This window comes from Phanerochaete carnosa (genome assembly GCF_000300595.1).
Source record: "Phanerochaete carnosa HHB-10118-sp unplaced genomic scaffold PHACAscaffold_2, whole genome shotgun sequence".
In the NCBI taxonomy this organism is placed as follows: Eukaryota; Fungi; Basidiomycota; class Agaricomycetes; order Polyporales; family Phanerochaetaceae; genus Phanerochaete; species Phanerochaete carnosa.
Window position 1 is genome coordinate 2,582,743 of NW_006767629.1, and position 16,961 is coordinate 2,599,703.

Sequence of the window (16,961 nt, forward strand, 5' to 3'; positions counted from 1 at the left end):
ACAAAGAGTGTATGTCTAGTATTCAAGGCTCACGTTCGCCTGCGAGGCTGGCTCGTGGCTGAAATCACACCTGTCTCCATATCGACACCTGGACATGAGGTTGGTAGCGATTCACCCGATCAGCAAAAGAATGCCACTCACCTTCCCTGCTGAAAGAAAGTACAAGGTCTCTTCCGCCCTCGGAAGCCATCGCCCCTACCCCTACCTCGGCCGCGACCCCGTCCCCGGCCGCCGTGATCTCCCCAACCTTCTTCACGACCCCAAGGACGATCCTTCTCCTCATACCCACGGTCGTATTCCTGGAATGGGGGCGCATTCCAGTCCTGATCGCCATTGATACGCGGACCGGTGGGAGGAGACGGTCCAAGCGGATAGGGAGGCGTTACGCCCTGCAGGGCCTGCGCCTGTTGCACGAGCTGCTGCAGCGCTTCTGGTCTGATGTTGGCGAGCACGCTGGGGTCGAACGCAGGCGGAGGGTTTGCATCCGACATTATGACGTCTGGGAGGCCGCCTGCCGTTAGCTGACCGACAAGCTCCGCGACCGACGAAGCCATGGCGGCTGGTGGCGGGACGCCGCTCCAGAAAAGCGCTTCCATATCCTGGCCAACTAGCATCGGTTTCGCTTGCGTGTCGATCTGGTCATCGGGCAGCGCCGACGTCGGCTCACCCGCTGTCTCAGGTATCTGAGCCTCAGTTATGTAGAGTGCACCTAGTGCATTCTGTTCGCGCTCATCCTGAGCGACCTTCTCGATACTGTCCTTACCACGTTCGGGAACCTCGATTTCTGGCGGAATTTCTATAACTGGAGAGATTGACACGAGACGACGTCAACACAAGCTATTTCTTTTAGCCGTCATGGTTTATTTGCTTACTTAGTGGTTCGGACCAGTCGATTTGTTCTTCAAACAGGTGTGCTATTAGAGCAGCGCCCTCGCCTCTTTCAAGTTCGCGCACGCTGTGTGCGCCGTGCATACCCTGTGTGTCAACCGGCGCGTAACGCGCATACGTATGGTTAATGTACTATACATAGCAAGCACAAAGAGAAATGAGCTGACATCCGCGGGGTCGTCGTCGTACACAGCCCGTTCAATGACTTTGATTAGCTCCAGCTGCCCGTCAGGCGCCCACGTGACGGACTTCTTCTTGCTGAGTTTCTTCAGTTCTACCGAGGCTGTTGGACCGTTTATTGTGGTGAGCGGAGGTGGCGTCGCCGTTGCTGGCGACTCCTTGCGGGGTTTCAGCGACTTGACAATCTCCTCGAAAGGGTTGTATGAGGACGGCTGAGCGACATTCAGGTCCGGCTCCTTCTTGACTGTGAATGGGGCCTTCTTGAAGTCAGGGAGTTTTGGCTTGGGTTTTGCTGCAGAGAAGAACGAAATGTCTGTCTTTGCATCCTTGACTGCCGGTGCTTTTGCTAAGGGTTTTTTCGCCACAATGGTCGCAGTAGTCGCCTTTGATGTAGACGCAACAGTTGTGACGGTACCCTTCTTCGTCGCAGGCTGACCTTTCACCACTGATGGAGGCTCTTCAGCCTTGCGTTTCTTGCTCTTCGCATCCGTATCTGTATCGGTTGGTTTGATTAGCGAGAGGATGCCGCGGAACGGACTGACATGACTCACCCTCGCTCGCTTTCGTAGACGCCGGCGTCTGCAGCGGGCCAAGGGGGAGGAGAGCACGCCATTTAGAAGCGATGTTTGATGCCATGTCCCTAATCGCTGTGTACGTTGGAACGGAGACGTCGTAGTCAGATACATTATATTATGCCGCCTCGAGACCACGATAGATTGAGGTTCAAGCAAACTCTACTCTAGATCGAGACTCGGACAGCGTCCACAATACACTCGCGTAAAAGGGTGGGTCGAAAGCGATGGAAGTAGATTTCATTGGAGATTAGTCGAAAACTTCAGACTCACCAGAGTTGGAAGAACTGGATTTTGAGACACGCTTCACTTCCTTGCCTATCCCTGACTCTTTAAGACAGTCGATTGTCATCGGCAGGCGATCCAGGACCTGGGGAAGTCGAGGTCAGATAGACCATCCATGCGCTGTCCTATGTTGGGTTCCTTGCTCTTGCACTCACATGTAGCAAAGGCATCGTCGTCTGTGCTGCCTCACTCTTGTCTTCAGCGACACTATCTGTAAGCCATCTCTTAGTGATCAGCATTGCAAGACTGTTCTCTGCCCAAGCACGGAAGTAGTGATTGCCGGCATTGTCGCGGATCTTTGAGAGGATATCTAGGCGTGTCGGAACGTCGACCTTGAGGATACCATAGTCTTCTATATGACCAGTCAACCTTTGCACTGCGCCAGCCCCGCTGAAAGAATTCGACTGTAATAAAGGTTTCAAACCAGCCAAGAATTTTTCCTTCAGCTGCTCAGGCGTTGGTCCCGAGGGTTGAGGCGGCGGGGGCGGAGGCTGGGGCTGTTGCGGCTGCGCATAAAAACTAGCTGTCGATATGGGCGGAGATGAGCTTGCATTCGACAGTGGCGGTGAATGGAGGACATAAGGGGAAATAGAGGCCTGCGGAGAATGCTGAGTTTGCTGCAAGGATGGCTGTCGATGTATCTGCTGGAAATGCGAGGGGGTGGTATGGACAAAAGAAGGATTTATTGATAGCGCTGATGGTTGCGGCGAGTGCTGATAGGCAGTGTACTGAGGGCGCTGCTGGACATGGGAGGCATGGGATATGTAAGCGGTCTGATATTGAGGCGGGGGACTCGAGCTCGACCCGTTCATGTTTAACGTTAATGATGGACTACAAACCGGAAAAGTACACATCAATTGTGAGGCGAATATCGTGCATATAACGTACTCTATCATAACCTGCGAGGGTGGTGGTGGCGGTGATTGGGTAGGCGACTGCTGTGATGACTGATTCTGGCTCGAGGTAGTGCTGGTTGCTCCGTTTAATGAGGAGTAGTTTGACAGCGGTAACGTGGATGTCCCTGGCCACGAGGATGTCGTATAGGGGACGGCGCCATATCCCGGAGTACTTGCGAGGAAGTAGTTGCTTGGGTGCGAGAACGAGTAAAAGGACGCCGGTGATGACTGCTGCTGCAGGGTTGGTGATGACGAAGAGGCGATATGACCTTGTGGTTCATGTAAGGTCAACGCTGCGGGGCGCGATTACGGTGAATGAGCTGCTCACCCGAGAGGTCCATTGGAAAAACGCTCATGTCCATGCTCGGCTGTACTCCCGGCGACCCCGCCCCCGACGTGCCAACTGATGGATCCTTCCCCCAGTCATTATTCGCAGACGTACGACTATCGTGAACGTCGGAAGCATGGGACTGGGGCAACCAAGAGGTGCCAGCAGAATATTCCATGTGTATGTGGTATTCTTTTTGCACACGCGCACTCAGGCGGTTCGAGGACACTTCACGGGCTTATTTCTGCGTACAGACGAGATGACAGGAGCGCCAGTAATGAGTACAGCGTCGACGTCGGGCGATGCTGCAGATTGCTCGTTCGTTTGGATTCGTGTCCTCAACGTTGCACCCGAGGTTGCGTAGTTCGTCTTTGAGTGGGGGTCAGGTGAGACGTTGCGCTTGTCGTTGGTAATTGGCGCTCCGCTTCAAACTCCTATTATTGGCGCCTTCCAGCGCCTTCTGGGGTCCTGCGCTTTCCCACGCTTACAGAGCCGGACAAAGGTGGCATGACCTCTGTGCTCATCTCTGTGGGTACGAAAGATAAAATTGAGACAGTTAATGCAGCGTGTCAGACGAAGAGACAATAGGACGAAGCACGGGACAGTGTGAAACGCGTTCACAGAGAGTAAGCCTAAACGAGACTAGTAGGATAACAAAACCAAACAAATACTCGATCTCGTCCCCATCAAAAGCCTTGCAGACTTTTCTTACCTGCTCCTTACTTCCTTCTTACCCGCCTTCAACACGTCGCGTCGCGTCAGATAGTCAAAAGCAAACATGGCGCATCTTCCGGAGAGTCAAGCGCAGTTTGAGTACACAAAAATGCAGGTCTGTCACCAATATGCTATTCAACTCCTCTCACGTCCTGACATGTCCAACGACACTCTCCAGCTCATTGGCAGTCTTGGTGCCGTCGCCGAGACTATGCGCAATGCTGCGACCTTTGCAGAGCAGTTCGCCCAACTGCTCACCCCGCTGAGCTACCCTGGTGCACCGTTGATGTTCCCGAACGGTCAGATGCCCCAGATGTTACCCCCTCAGGCGGAGCCAACCGGGGGAAAGCGCAAGGCTCGCGGCGATGATGAGGGCGAGGGCAAGAGGAAAAGGAAGACCAAGCCCAAGGATCCGAATGCGCCAAAGCGTCCTCCGTCGTCTTACCTTCTCTTCCAAAATGAGGTCCGCCAGGAGCTAAAGGCCAAGCACCCTAACATCCCAAACAATGAGCTTCTGGCGAAGATTGCCAAGGCGTGGGGTGATATGCCGAAGGAGCAAAAAGACGTTTGTAAAGCCGTGTGGTCACTATACTCTCTTGACTCACGTGTGTTTCCAGAGGTATGAGTCGAGGCACGCAGTCTCGAAGAACCATTACCTCGAGCAAAAGAAAGAATACGAACGCACTCTTACTGGTGGTGATCAAGTGCCTGCTACCGAAGTGAGCCTTTATTCGATTGATCTGCAGATAGCAATTCATCTGAACAAGGTACGACAGGGCGTGAACCCAGCGGTCATTGCCCCTGCGGCTGCCCCTACACCGGCCGCCGCATCTTCTGATCAGGAAGACGAGGAGAACGAGGTTGGCGACGATGATGGAAAGGAGGTCTCTTCTTCCAGCAGTTCGGAGGAGGAGGTGGAGCGGAGGCCGCCTCCTAAGAAGTCCAAGCCAGAGAGCAAGGACGACTCTAAGGAGAAGAGGCGGAAAAGCAAGGCTTGAACATCGCGCCACGCAGGGGCAGGGTCCAGATTTGGATTGGGCTGAGGATGACGATTGGCAGGCGTCTTGGACTGCAGATTCCGAAGATTACTTGCACCTATATTTGTTCCCCTTCCCGTAGCTTATCTACCGTATTGCATAATCTTGTACCCCGAGCAGGGACGCACCTTGGATCACAATTGGCAGATTTATTTCTTGAGTCTTTCCTATGCTCGAATGCGCTGGCTTACTTGTGCCTGTGCCGTGCGACCGCGACTGCGCATGGCGCTGTATCCAAGTACGGTCGCCGAATGATTGTCCGTTGTCGACTCGGGGAGGCTGTACGTGCAACTGAAAGTTGTACACGAATGCTGAAGGTGGCATATTGCTGTGTCTCCCCGGCGGCCAGGGTCATCACGGGTCGGTGGCGCAGTGCTGGAATCTGAGTCGCGTTTTGAACTTTTGGTCCGAATGGAGAGAATACTGCAGCAGAACACCGCTTATGGATGTGGGTGAGCGAGATGACATCGCTGGCCGACCGGCCGTTGGTCCTATATAAGAACGTCGCCAGGCTACCGATTTCTCCTTCCTAACGCTCTCTCACTCTCACATCGATCTGCACAATGTCTTCGCCGTATGGAGGCCCTCCTCGCAACCCAGACACGCGTCCTCTGCCTCCGGGCTGGATGGAACAGTACGATGTGAAGTAAGTGCCTCGGTCTACCTCGAGTGCCCTCAGTCTAACGATCGCCTCGCATCGTCTAGTTACAACACATGGTAAATATGAGTCAATATGATTCTTTGCATTATGGATACTGACACGGGCGTAGGTTCTATGTGAATACCGGCGTTAGCCCTCCGCAATCATCTTGGGTACATCCGGCTGGGCCACCTGGATCCCCTCGTCCTCCGCAGGGCTTTGCACCACCATCTGGTCCCCCACCGCCAGATAACCGTGGCTGGAACAACAATTCCCCCTACCCTCCTCAAGGTGGTTACAACTCCGGTCCGCCACCGCAAAACCAGTGGGGACCCCCAGGCGGTAGCGGCTATGGTGGAGGGTACAGCAGTCCTCCACCACAGGGAGGCTATGGTGGAGGTGGCTATGGCCAGGAGGACCGCGGTCAGAAACCTTGTTGCCATTCAGCTGCGCGATGACAACTCATCGCGTGCTTTAGGCTGGTTCAACCGCCCGCAGCAGCAGCAACCGCAAGCCGCCTACCAACAGGCTCCTCCTCCCCCTAAGAAGCACGGCATGGGTATGGGCACCACGGTCTTAGCAGGTATGTGGATAATCGTTTGGCACAACCATAGATCGTGTCCTCATTTTCACGTCTCAGGCGGTGCCGGTCTGCTCGGCGGTGCCCTATTGGCTGATGCGTTTGAGAATCACGAAGACCACGTCGAGGAACAGGCTTATGATCAAGGTATGTGTGCCCTACGGGCCGGTTATCCAGCTGCCTGACACTCTGACATTCCGGTGCCATTCACAGGCTTTGATAACGGGCAGCAGGACGACGACTTCGGTGGCAATGACGGCGACAATGGCAATGACGGCGGCGATTGGTAAACGGCCTTATTATACTCCGCAGCGCTGCCTCGTGCGCTGACCGCCGCACCTATCGATCGCCTCACTTGTTTTCTCGCTCGCATATACTGGATGGACACGCCTCTTGTTCCACGATATGTTAGTTATTATTCAGCAAGTTGTACACGTACACAAAACAAGACGATGCAATAACGTGATGCCTGAGCAGGCTGACATTCACGACAAACATAATCGGGTGCCAATTGTGTTCATGCTGAAAGGAGTCTGGCAGCACATCATCGTCCTATGGTACCTGGCATGTGCTAAGGCAGCTCGTACTTACTAGTCGCGCCACGTGCGCGTGCGGCATGCTTCTTCTGCCAAGCGGATCTGCTGATCTCCTTCCTCATGCTCTAGATCCGCCTATCCTTTGTTGAAATGCGTCCACCCCTGCTCGCTCCGCGTCCTCTCGCTTCTGAACACAATATTCTGAATACTCCGTAGAGCCCCGCCAGCCCCGCCAATCCGTCGTCTCCAACGCCGACCACCATTCCCCTGCGAACGGATGTCCTGGTGCTCCCGCATAGCCCCACGGCTTGGACGTGTAAGGTTGCACGTACGGATTGAGAACCTCGGCCATGCCAGGGTTGACGGGACCGGTGAAGTGGACGACGGCGGGGTCTGCCTTCATGGCAGCCACATCCATGGCATCGCGGTCGACAGATACCGAATCAGCGTACGTGCCGAGGCCTTGGGCGTTCCATTTCAGGTCGAGCGGGTGCCACTCGTCGCGAAAGACGACGTTGAGGGCGTCCTGGTCCCTGTGCAGCGAGTCCTTGCGTTGACGACACGCGTCGAAGAGCTCTCGCAGCACCGCGCGGACCTTGGCCAAGTCCAGAAGTAGTACGCCGGCATTGAAGTACGGCCCCCGCTCCACATCCGCGTGTCCCATGGGGTGGCCCACGTCGGCCGTCGCACCGATGGGCTTCCCGCCGAGGTCAGTGTTCCAGAGCGCGCGCAGATCAGCGCGGACGAGCACGTCTGCATCGAGGTATAGCACCCGCTCGACGGGCAACACCGTCTGCGGGATCATCGCGATCTTCGCCCATGTTGGTCCCATACCTCCCAGAGGATCGTCCTCGGGAAGGGAGAGGAACACCATGGTGACGTCGAGGGGCGAGTCTGCCGCTGCGAGACGTCGCAAACGTGCCCGGTCGGAGGAAGACAGGCCCAAATCGACGATATAAAGCGTGATGCGGCCTGTCGTCTGGCTAAGGATGCTCTGAATCGCGACAGCCGCAGGCATAGCGAACGCCGAATCGATAGTGAGCACAATATGGAGGTCATGATAAATGGGTGTCTCTGGCGAGGTTGCGCCCTTGACCAGGAAGCCAATGCGCATCTCTGACTTCTTCTGAAGGATCATTTGATACTCTGTTGGACTGGAGATGACGTCGAATTGCGCAGCGTGGAGGGTCATGAAGGTGTCGATGCCGCGCTTGGGGTGGTGATCGCTGTCTTCAGGCTCCTTGTCCCAACGGTAGTCGTCGAAGATAATGACCGCGCCCTTCCTCGCGAGCCGCCACGCCATCTCAGCATCAAGGAAGGTATCGTCCGCTTCGTGAGACCCGTCGACGTAGATCCAGTCGAAACCCGGCTGAATAGCCGTCATCTCCTCCTGGAGAATTGTCATGAGCATCGGAGTACTGAATCCCTCCATGACGCGGAAGGGCTTTCCGGTCATGGAGAGATTGCGCACGACCTTCTCGTAGCGCTCGCGCCCTGCAGCAGTTTGCATGAGGTCGAAATGGTCGATGCAGGTGAGAGACCCGCCTCGAGCACAGAGCTCGGTCAGGAGGAAGACGGCTGAACGGCCTTCCCACGAACCAATCTCTAGGGCCCGAGGGGCAGTCGACTTCACTAGCGGGAAGAGAGATCGCCAACGATCTTCGTTGAACGAAAACCAGTCTTGCGTAGGCGTGAATACGTAGTTCGCGTCTGTGCAACCTGTGGCGGCGGACTCGGATGAGGCGAGGAGGAGCCCGTTAACCGTGTCTGCGGACTGTGGCGCAGCTAGTGAGCGGCCATATCGTTCCCAGGTATGACTACTAACCATGATTGTCGTTGAGTAGGGGGAGAGGCAGATGGTCGTGTCTCCGAAGGGCAGGGGAAACCGATATATGGCGTCGACGAAAATTTAAATGCTCTCCTATCTGACAGAGAGAACTCTTTCGCCAGTGCCGAGCGCGGAAACGTTGAGAGCGGAAGTATTGCACAGTCTCAGCCCTGGTTCAGCTTCCTCTATGGTTATCGCAGTCATCATGCCATACGATACTGGAGCACATATGACGAAGCGACTGTATTGTATGAGCTGCGCAACACAGACGTCCTTCTGCCAAGTCTCCTTCGCGGGACCGTCTTTTCGCTTCTGCGGCTACCGCCCGGCCAAAGTCGGTGTCCTAGGGTCATGTTGCCCACGTATGCTGACTGCGCACCCGCTGAGATGCTGATGGAAGTGGTACGAGTGGGCTGCGCAACGATGATAACGCCAATAGCTGCAAGTCAAGATGGAAATGGAGGGACGCGAGAATCGCGGACGACTCGGATAGGGGAGCGAGTTGGGGCGTCACCTCGCGATAAGGTGCGAAATAGCCGTCGTAAGCCAGTTGGGGAAGATGGAGCTCCCACGATAGTGCCATTTCGGGGAGGGTCTCGGTCGACGGAAAGCTTTATATCAAGCCTGGCCATGTATTCATCCGACGCGATCGAGAATTCACCCACTCATGCCTTCTTTCGAGCGAAAACGGATCCTAGTCACCGGCGGAAACGGTTTCATTGTACGTCGTAGTGGTCAAGCCTTCGTCGCTGTCCTTGGAACTTATCGCCAAGCGCATTGTTGACAGGGAAGCCACGTCGCCCGCGGCCTCATTAGTCTGGGGCACTTTGTCAAAGTGGCTGACCTTACTGGTCGGTCGCTCTTACAAACTAGTCCAGACGAGATCGAGGTTGCTGTGGGTGATCTTCGTGACCGCGGCTTCGCGTACCAAGTCGTTCGCGGCGCAGACTATGTGCTTCATTTTGCGGCTAACATGGGAGGCATGGGTACGATCCATAACGAAAACGAAATCACCATCTACCGCGACAATCATACCATGCTGTTGAACGTCTTGCAAGCGACTATAGACCTCGGCGTGGAGAAGTTCCTGTTCGCCTCCTCTGCATGCGTATATCCGGAATCCCTCCAGCGGGCGGGGCAGGATGTTTCGCTTGCGGAGAATAACGTCTGGGCAGACCCGCCACCGCGGCCGCAAGGTCTATACGGACTCGAGAAGCTCTGCTCCGAGCTTGTCATCCTGCGTGGCATTCCACCCTCGCTGAAGACGTACACTGTCCGCTTCCACAACATCTATGGCCCTTACGGCTCGTGGAAGGACGGCCGCGAGAAGGTGCCCGCGGCTCTCCTGCGCAAAGCTGTTGCGGCGAAGATCTCCGGCGATTGCGACATAGAGCTCTGGGGTGATGGCACACAGCGGAGAAGCTTTTGCTACATCGACGACGCGGTCGAAGGTGTACTAAAGCTCCTTAATTCTGAGTGCCACGACCCCATCAACATTGGCTCCGAAGAGGCGGTTACAATCCGTCGGTTAGCGGAAATGGCTGCTGAGGCCGTCGGCCTGCAAGAGCCCTCCATACGTTCGCTCGAGGGCATGCCGCTCGGGGTTGCATCCAGAAATTCCAACAACGCGTTCGTCCGAGACCAGATTAGGTGGGAACCCCAGATATGCCTGCAGGAAGGCTTGCGTCGGACTGGGCAGTGGATCGAGGAGGAGATACGTCGTTTGCTCCCAAATATCGAGGATTCCAAGTGCGCAAATAGCTTAGAAGTTCAGAACTTGAAGAAGAGCACTTTGCTCCATCTGCGACCACGCGGAGTCGTCTTCGCCCTTCTGCTCCCGGTCACCTCGCGCCGTGGTGTCGGTGCTCTCACCAAGGACTCATCTGCGCTGCCTTGCCTCGACTCCCTTCAAGATTTCGCGCGGACCCTGATCGAGACCACGGCCGACGATGTCTCGAGTGGCAAGTTCTCCTACCGCATCTACCTGGCTATTGATGAAGATGACAAGCCGTTGCTGGAGGGCGGCAACGCAGCCGAGCGTGCCCTCCGAAAGGCAGGCGTCACGGAGATCACAACTCTGTTGTGCAACTATCCCCGCGGCCGAGTCTGTAGCCTATGGAGGGACTGCGCGCGTCGGGCCTGGAAGGAGGACTGCGACTACTTTGTCTTGATGGGCGACGATGTCACCCTGCACACGCCGGGTTGGATGTCCAAGATCCACGCCACTTTCATCGAGATGGAGCAGGAGACCGGGACACCCCTCGGCCTCGGCTGTGTTGCATTCGAGGACGCGACCTTCCCCGGCATGCCGACGTTCCCTGTCGTCCATCGTATGCATATGGAAATATTCGACGGCAGGGTCGTCCCAGACGTGTTCGTCAACCAGGACGGAGACCCGTTCCTCTACCAGCTGTATCGACGCTTCGGATGCTCGAGGTCTGTGGGATGCGAGATTCGCAACGCTGTCGGAGGCGGTGACGATGCACGTTACGAGAAGGAACATGCCAAGGACTGGACCCTCGGCGCGCTCTCCGAGGCTACCGCCATCGTCGAGAAGTTCTTGCGCAATGCCTCCTCCACCGCCAAACCCCCGCGGAGGTTGACTGTCGACGTCATAATCCCATGTTACCGCGTAATGCTCCCATATCTCGACGTATTCCTGGCATTGCAGGCCTCTCCCACCTGTTCCGTCATGTTCATCATTATCGTGGATGATCCAAATTCGCCCAACATCCGCGAGCTAAAGGCCAAGTATGAGCATCGACTAGACGTGCGGATTAGGATCAACAAGAAGAATCTTGGAGCTTCCGCTTCCAGGAACCGGGGCCTCAGCGAGTCGGCGGCCGAGTGGGTGCTATTCCTCGACGACGACGTGACACCGGAGCAAGACATCTTGGTGCAGTTGGAGAAGTGCATCCGCGCCCATCCGAACGCTGCAGGCTTCGTTGGCAACGCGAAGTTCCCCCTCGCGAGGACGATCTTTACGACCGCCGTACATCTCGCTGGAGTGACTTATTTCTGGGACATCGCCTCGAAAATGTCTGACTCGGAGGACGTCCCGTGGGGTGTCACTGCGAACCTGGCGGCTCGTCGAGACGTGCTGGATGGAGTCGTGTACGACGTGACATTCCCCAAGACAGGTGGCGGGGAGGATATTGACTATTGTCGCAGTAAAAGGGAGTATTCCGTGAGCCATGGTGGGACTGGTTTCGTCGCTGCGCCTAACGTTACTGTCACCCACCCATACTGGAACAGTGGCGATAGATCATATTGGCGGTTTTACATGTGGGCGAAGGGTGACGGCGCCCTCGTCAAGTTGTACCCGCAGTTCGTGTACCTCGACGTCCCGAACAGCGCAGAACTGCTTCTGCTCTGCTTCGTCTTCTCCCTTGCCACGCTCGCCGCGCGGTCGTGGCTTCCCGTCCTTGGCTCCAGCTGGCTCACCGGCCTGCAAGCGACGGTCTCCGTGTTCACTGCGAACATTGTACACGACTGCTACCGCCATCTCTGGCGCGACGCAGAAAGGACCAAGACCATTCAGACGAACACCGTAGGGGTCCGCTGGGTGTTAGCTGTGCTGGAGAGCTCGCTGATCAGGATGTTCAGCGAGTACGGACGTGTGGTGGGGTTGCTCGGACGCGGAGATTGGGCCTTGTTGTTCCATCGCTTCGATTGGTTTGCCGGAGTCTGGGGTGACGGTCCCAAAGACGAGGAGAGGAGGAACAATGCCCAACGGCTTTCACTGTCTCTTGCTCTTTTTGCTCTGTTTGTTGCTATTCTTTAGTTGGTTCTTTCCGTTCGCGCGCGCGTACTAGCTATATTGTGTACAGTATCGGTGGCATATTCTCCGAGCAATCTCTCCTATCTTCTGCAGCTCAGCGATAAACAAAAGGCAGAAGTTGAGTCAGATTTCCTTTCGCGGAAGGGAGAACGGGTCAAAGGAGGCCCACGCGCCGGTGCCTGCCGAGCGGCAAGCAATAAATTAGGTTTGGCGCGTCTCGCGTTGACGGATGGACACCCTCCTCTCTCTTCGCGTCTTTTTCTCCCTCGCAACATAGGCCTCGTTCGCCTCTTTCCTGTCCCATCCTCAGAATGGCGCGAACAACACGCCAAAGTGCACGCTTCGCGGCCTCTATGTCCGCCTCTGCGACACCCACGACCGAAATGTCGCCTATCTTCAGCCCGAACCCTGCATTGTCTGAAACTCCTGAGACGTCCGACGGCGAGGTGCAAAAGCCCACAAAAGCAGTCACAAGATCCAGAAGGGGTGCTGCCGCCAGCAGCAAGAAGCGCACAGCACCGTCGGAGGATGAGGCAGATTCTGTAGAGAGCGCGGCAACCAAGCGTCCCACGAAGAAGAGGAACGTGGCGCGCCAAGTTTTCGTAGAGCTGCCTTCCCGGAGGCCAGCTAAGAACGCGGACAAGGTGAGCACCAATGTTGCGCCACGTCAGTGCTGGGGTCTGATGTCGTCTCTAGACGGCCAAGGGCAAGTCAGTGGCGCCGTCAGTGGTCGACGAAGAGGAATTCGCGTCTGACAATGACGAGCTCGAATATGTCGAACAGGATTCGATTGTCGAGTCTGATGCCAGTGGCTCTGAGTTCCAGGCTTCAGAAGATGAAGCGCATGCGGACGATGGTGACTCTGAGGACGAGCCTGCTACCGACAAGAAACTTCGAGCCTTTGCTGAGGCCCTCGAAGATGAGGGCATTGATGCCGACGAGATTCTCATAAACGTCGCTGTCCAAGAATCTCTCGAGTCAGCGCGCTTTAACAGTGCCGTGCGGCAAGAAGCCTCAAGCTCTGGCGCTGGTTCCTCGAGGGCAAAGAAGGGCAGCAGCGCAGCGGCCGCGTTGCGAGCTGCAGCTGCAGAACGTCGCATGGATAAGAAGGCCAGTGTCGGCGAGGACGTGGATGATGCGGACTTCGTCGAAGACCCAGCTGCCAGCGAAGAGGATGACTACGAAGTGCTGTCAGATGTGTCCGATGAGCTTCTCGTTGTCGAGGATAAAGGCAAAGGCAAGGCCAAGGCGAAGACCAAATCTGAGAAGAACAAGGAGCCCGCAAAGAAGATTATGACCCTGACTGATCTGCGCAAACAACGGCGTGCAGCCGCACGCGAAGCACGCGTGGAGCGAAAGCGTTGGAAAGGCCTCTCTCAGGTACGTCTTCCTCTCTGCGATGACGGCGTATTTCTCACTCGTTCTGAACTCAGGCTCAAAAGAATGCAATCATGCTAGAGACAAATCACCCTGAGCTCAAGGATGTTTGGGGTGACGTTGAACGCGCGATCCCCGTGAATACCCCGGTGAGGGCCTCACAGCCCCCAGGTCTAAAGGTCTCCCTGCTACCATTCCAGCAAGAGAGCTTGCACTGGTTCAAACAACAAGAACAGAGCATCTGGTCCGGTGGAATGTTGGCGGATGAGATGGGGTATGCATATTTTTTTGCCAAGTATGGCGTGTATACTCACCTATGGTGTAGGATGGGTAAGACCATCCAGATGATTGCTCTTCTAGTATCTGACAAAGGCGCCAAGCCGAACTTGGTTGTCGCGTACGTCTTTTCATTGTTCGTATGCAACAGTGTCGCTTATATCATAATCAGTCCGACCGTGGCAATCATGCAGTGGAGAAACGAGATCCAGGCGCACTCCGAGGGTATGGAAGTCCTCGTTTGGCACGGACCTACGCGCAATAACAATATCAAGACCCTGAAGAACTACGACGTAGTGCGTCTTCTCACGTACATTTGGGTTAAAATCCGTCCTTAATCATAATTGTCAGGTCCTTACCACATACGCCGTCCTCGAAAGCTGTTTCAGGAAACAGCAGAGCGGTTTCAAGCGCAAGAACGTGATTGTCAAAGAGAAGTCTACCATTCACCAGATCCAATGGAATCGAATCATCGTGGGTGGTCAGACTACGAGCGTTTGATTGTGTCCTCATGTTGTCTTCCCAGCTTGACGAAGCCCACAATATCAAAGAACGCTCAACGAATACCGCGAAGGCTTGCTTCGAGCTGAAGTCCAGGTACAAGTGGTGTCTTTCTGGCACACCATTGCAGAATCGTGTCGGAGAACTATACAGTCTTATTCGCTTCTTGGGCGGCGATCCGTTCTCGTACTATTTCTGTGAGTATCTCCAATTCTCCACTTCCAGATAGGGTGTTGATGTATGGTCATAGGCAAGAAGTGCGATTGTAAGTCATTGCATTGGAAGTTCAGTGACAAGAGGACTTGCGATGGTGAGTACTCGCCTTCTGGAGTGGCTCCGTGTTCGTTGTGCTGAAGATGATCTGTGCAGACTGCGGTCATAGTCCTATGCATCACGTAAGATCTCTCCTCTCTCTCCGGAAGTATGGCCTTCTCAACCAGCGTCCACCAGACTTGCTTTTGGAACAACGAGATCTTGACTCCCATTCAGAAGCACGGCATGATGGGACCTGGTCTGGTCGCTTTCAAGAAGCTGCGCATCCTTCTTGACCGTGTCATGCTACGTCGTACGAAGATTGAACGCGCAGATGACCTGGGCCTTCCGCCGCGTACTGTCATTGTCCGCCGCGACTACTTCAGTCCCGAGGAGAAAGACCTCTATCTCTCACTGTTCTCGGATGCCAAGCGGCAATTCAATACCTACGTCGACCATGGCACCGTCCTGAATAACTACTCCAATATATTCAGTTTGTGAGCTATTCTCCACCAGGCTCCATGATATCATCTAACACAACTAGGCTTATTCGCATGCGACAAATGGCGTGTCACCCGGATCTAGTGCTGCGCAGCAAGACCAACTCCGGCACTTTCTTGGCGGACGAGGCCGGCGAAGCGACCGTCTGCCGTCTGTGCAATGATATTGCCGAGGACGCTATTCAAGCGAAGTGCAGGCACATCTTCGATCGCGAATGTATCAAGCAGTACCTGAATACTGCTATAGAACAAACGGTACGATCTATCTTCGCGCATGTCAAGCTACCTCTTTGACGAGTCATAACACATATATAGCCGGCTTGCCCCGTCTGCCACGTTCCGTTGACGATCGATCTAGAAGCCACTACACTAGAGTTAGCAGAGAATATCAAGACTAGACAGGGTATCCTCGGCCGCCTGGACCTTGATAAGTGGCGGTCGTCGTCCAAAATTGAGGCCCTCATCGAGGAGCTCAGCAACCTCCGGCGGCAGGACGCGACCACGAAGAGCATCGTGTTTAGTCAGTTCGTCAATTTCCTCGACCTTATTGCATATAGGTTACAGAAAGCCGGCTTCACGGTGAGTTCCGCATGCTTTCCCACGTAAGACGGGAATTTATATGCTCTATAGATATGCCGACTCGAGGGTACGATGAGCCCTCAGGCTCGTGATGCTACCATTCAGCACTTCAGTACGTCTATGTTACAACTTCCTTTAGACTGTGTTAACCTTGTTTGCAGTGAACAATACGCATGTAACCGTCTTTTTGGTTAGCCTCAAGGCGGGAGGAGTCGCTTTAAACCTGACTGAGGCGTCTCGCGTCTACCTGATGGACAGTTGGTGGAATCCTGCTGTCGAATACCGTCAGTGCCTTCTTCACAGTCGTCTATGCCTATTGCTGACCCATATCGCAGAGGCCATGGACCGTATCCATCGTCTCGGCCAGCACCGCCCAGTCCAAGCAATCAAGCTAGTCATCGAGGATAGTATCGAGAGCCGTATCATTCAGCTGCAGGAGAAGAAGTCTGCCATGGTCGACGCGACACTGTCCGCAGACGACTCGGCCATGGGCAGGTTGACACCTCAGGATCTCGGCTTCTTGTTCAGAGTAGGTTCTTGCTCGAACTTGTCACGTAAACGAAATGTCTCACCATCGTCTGTCTGCTGCAGCTGTAATTCGGCCGAAGCACCCTTTCCGGTGGCTTCTTGCACATGCCGATTCTCGGTTCTCTATACACTCCGGGCTGCTTTGCCCCGACTCCGAGGCTCTCTCTCGATCCGCCGGCCACCGCTTGGAACCGTGCCGTATTGTACGATCTGCCTGGTAATAATTTCTTGGTTTTGCGCACAATATGCTAGATTCCACTGTATATTAAAAAGTCTCTTTGGTCAATATATGGGTGTTACTTTCTCTGCAGACGATATTCACTGATCGTTGGACGGTGTGATGAGCTTCGTGGCTGGCGCATTCGGCGGCCAGACGGTCCAGAGCGCCCAATAACCCTAACCCTGGAAGTGCCCCTTGCTCCAGCCTGCTCTCTCGGCCGCTTCTAGAGATTTGGGCTGTTAGTAGTGAGAATTCTATTTCTCTTTAAAAACTATAAACCAAATTGATACGAAAGCGATATAGGTACGTGAATGTATCTTGGCTCAATTGAGTATCAACATGCATTAGAACCCGACCATACCCTTTCTGTGTCGTATAAATCAAAGCGAGCGTTATATAAAGTACTCCTACTACATGCCGCTTTCCCCGGCGAAGCTGCAGCCCAGATAGCGCATGAGAAAAG

The 16,961-nt window shown here is 54.9% G+C and overlaps 6 protein-coding genes across 6 annotated transcripts; 4 read left to right on the plus strand and 2 right to left on the minus strand.

Annotated features, from left to right (window-relative positions):
* Window positions 1–29: 29 nt before the first annotated feature.
* Window positions 30–3,183, minus strand: PHACADRAFT_191906 (uncharacterized protein; the record flags this gene model as incomplete). The annotated part of the gene is made up of 10 exons (XM_007392034.1): window positions 30–88; window positions 142–195; window positions 248–802; window positions 873–975; window positions 1,056–1,561; window positions 1,620–1,715; window positions 1,914–2,010; window positions 2,081–2,756; window positions 2,814–3,090; window positions 3,150–3,183. 10 exons carry the CDS (start codon window positions 3,181–3,183, stop codon window positions 30–32), a joined length of 2,457 nt encoding a protein of 818 aa, XP_007392096.1.
* A 102-nt stretch (window positions 3,184–3,285) lies between these two features.
* Window positions 3,286–3,513, plus strand: PHACADRAFT_157935 (uncharacterized protein; the record flags this gene model as incomplete). Its single annotated transcript, XM_007392035.1, has 1 exon — window positions 3,286–3,513. The coding sequence occupies one exon, from the start codon at window positions 3,286–3,288 to the stop codon at window positions 3,511–3,513; it is 228 nt and encodes a 75-aa protein (XP_007392097.1).
* A 374-nt stretch (window positions 3,514–3,887) lies between these two features.
* Window positions 3,888–5,038, plus strand: PHACADRAFT_250106 (uncharacterized protein). The gene is made up of 4 exons (XM_007392036.1): window positions 3,888–3,978; window positions 4,042–4,428; window positions 4,481–4,582; window positions 4,631–5,038. Exons 1-4 carry the CDS (start codon window positions 3,928–3,930, stop codon window positions 4,859–4,861), a joined length of 771 nt encoding a protein of 256 aa, XP_007392098.1. The 5' UTR covers window positions 3,888–3,927; the 3' UTR covers window positions 4,862–5,038.
* Window positions 5,039–5,222: 184 nt separating this feature from the next.
* PHACADRAFT_137435 (glycosyltransferase family 8 protein) lies at window positions 5,223–8,632 on the minus strand. The gene has a single exon (XM_007392037.1). It carries the CDS (start codon window positions 8,482–8,484, stop codon window positions 6,775–6,777), a length of 1,710 nt encoding a protein of 569 aa, XP_007392099.1. The 5' UTR covers window positions 8,485–8,632; the 3' UTR covers window positions 5,223–6,774.
* A 511-nt stretch (window positions 8,633–9,143) lies between these two features.
* On the plus strand, window positions 9,144–12,354 carry PHACADRAFT_181539 (glycosyltransferase family 2 protein). Its single transcript, XM_007392038.1, has 2 exons — window positions 9,144–9,205; window positions 9,272–12,354. The coding sequence occupies exons 1-2, from the start codon at window positions 9,152–9,154 to the stop codon at window positions 12,266–12,268; spliced, it is 3,051 nt and encodes a 1,016-aa protein (XP_007392100.1). The 5' UTR covers window positions 9,144–9,151; the 3' UTR covers window positions 12,269–12,354.
* Window positions 12,355–13,669: 1,315 nt separating this feature from the next.
* On the plus strand, window positions 13,670–16,596 carry PHACADRAFT_114435 (uncharacterized protein). Its single transcript, XM_007392039.1, has 14 exons — window positions 13,670–13,916; window positions 13,968–14,039; window positions 14,091–14,214; window positions 14,270–14,392; window positions 14,445–14,616; window positions 14,670–14,729; window positions 14,789–14,814; window positions 14,870–15,168; window positions 15,216–15,426; window positions 15,487–15,750; window positions 15,802–15,862; window positions 15,912–16,034; window positions 16,086–16,279; window positions 16,342–16,596. The coding sequence occupies exons 1-14, from the start codon at window positions 13,717–13,719 to the stop codon at window positions 16,345–16,347; spliced, it is 1,935 nt and encodes a 644-aa protein (XP_007392101.1). The 5' UTR covers window positions 13,670–13,716; the 3' UTR covers window positions 16,348–16,596.
* The last annotated feature ends 365 nt before the right edge of the window (window positions 16,597–16,961 follow it).

Bases quoted from the DNA above. Each gene is read 5' to 3' on its own strand.
- PHACADRAFT_114435 (XM_007392039.1), top strand. From the start codon at position 13,717: ATGCTAGAGACAAATCACCCTGAGCTCAAGGATGTTTGGGGTGACGTT. The intron at 14,215-14,269 runs GTGCGTCTTCTC...CATAATTGTCAG, and splicing joins CCCTGAAGAACTACGACGTA to GTCCTTACCACATACGCCGT. The intron at 16,035-16,085 runs GTCAGTGCCTTC...CCCATATCGCAG, and splicing joins GAATCCTGCTGTCGAATACC to AGGCCATGGACCGTATCCAT.
- PHACADRAFT_181539 (XM_007392038.1), top strand. From the start codon at position 9,152: ATGCCTTCTTTCGAGCGAAAACGGATCCTAGTCACCGGCGGAAACGGT. The intron at 9,206-9,271 runs GTACGTCGTAGT...CATTGTTGACAG, and splicing joins CCGGCGGAAACGGTTTCATT to GGAAGCCACGTCGCCCGCGG.
- PHACADRAFT_137435 (XM_007392037.1), bottom strand. From the start codon at position 8,484: ATGGTTAGTAGTCATACCTGGGAACGATATGGCCGCTCACTAGCTGCG.
- PHACADRAFT_250106 (XM_007392036.1), top strand. From the start codon at position 3,928: ATGGCGCATCTTCCGGAGAGTCAAGCGCAGTTTGAGTACACAAAAATG. The intron at 4,429-4,480 runs GTTTGTAAAGCC...GTGTGTTTCCAG, and splicing joins TGCCGAAGGAGCAAAAAGAC to AGGTATGAGTCGAGGCACGC. The intron at 4,583-4,630 runs GTGAGCCTTTAT...CATCTGAACAAG, and splicing joins ATCAAGTGCCTGCTACCGAA to GTACGACAGGGCGTGAACCC.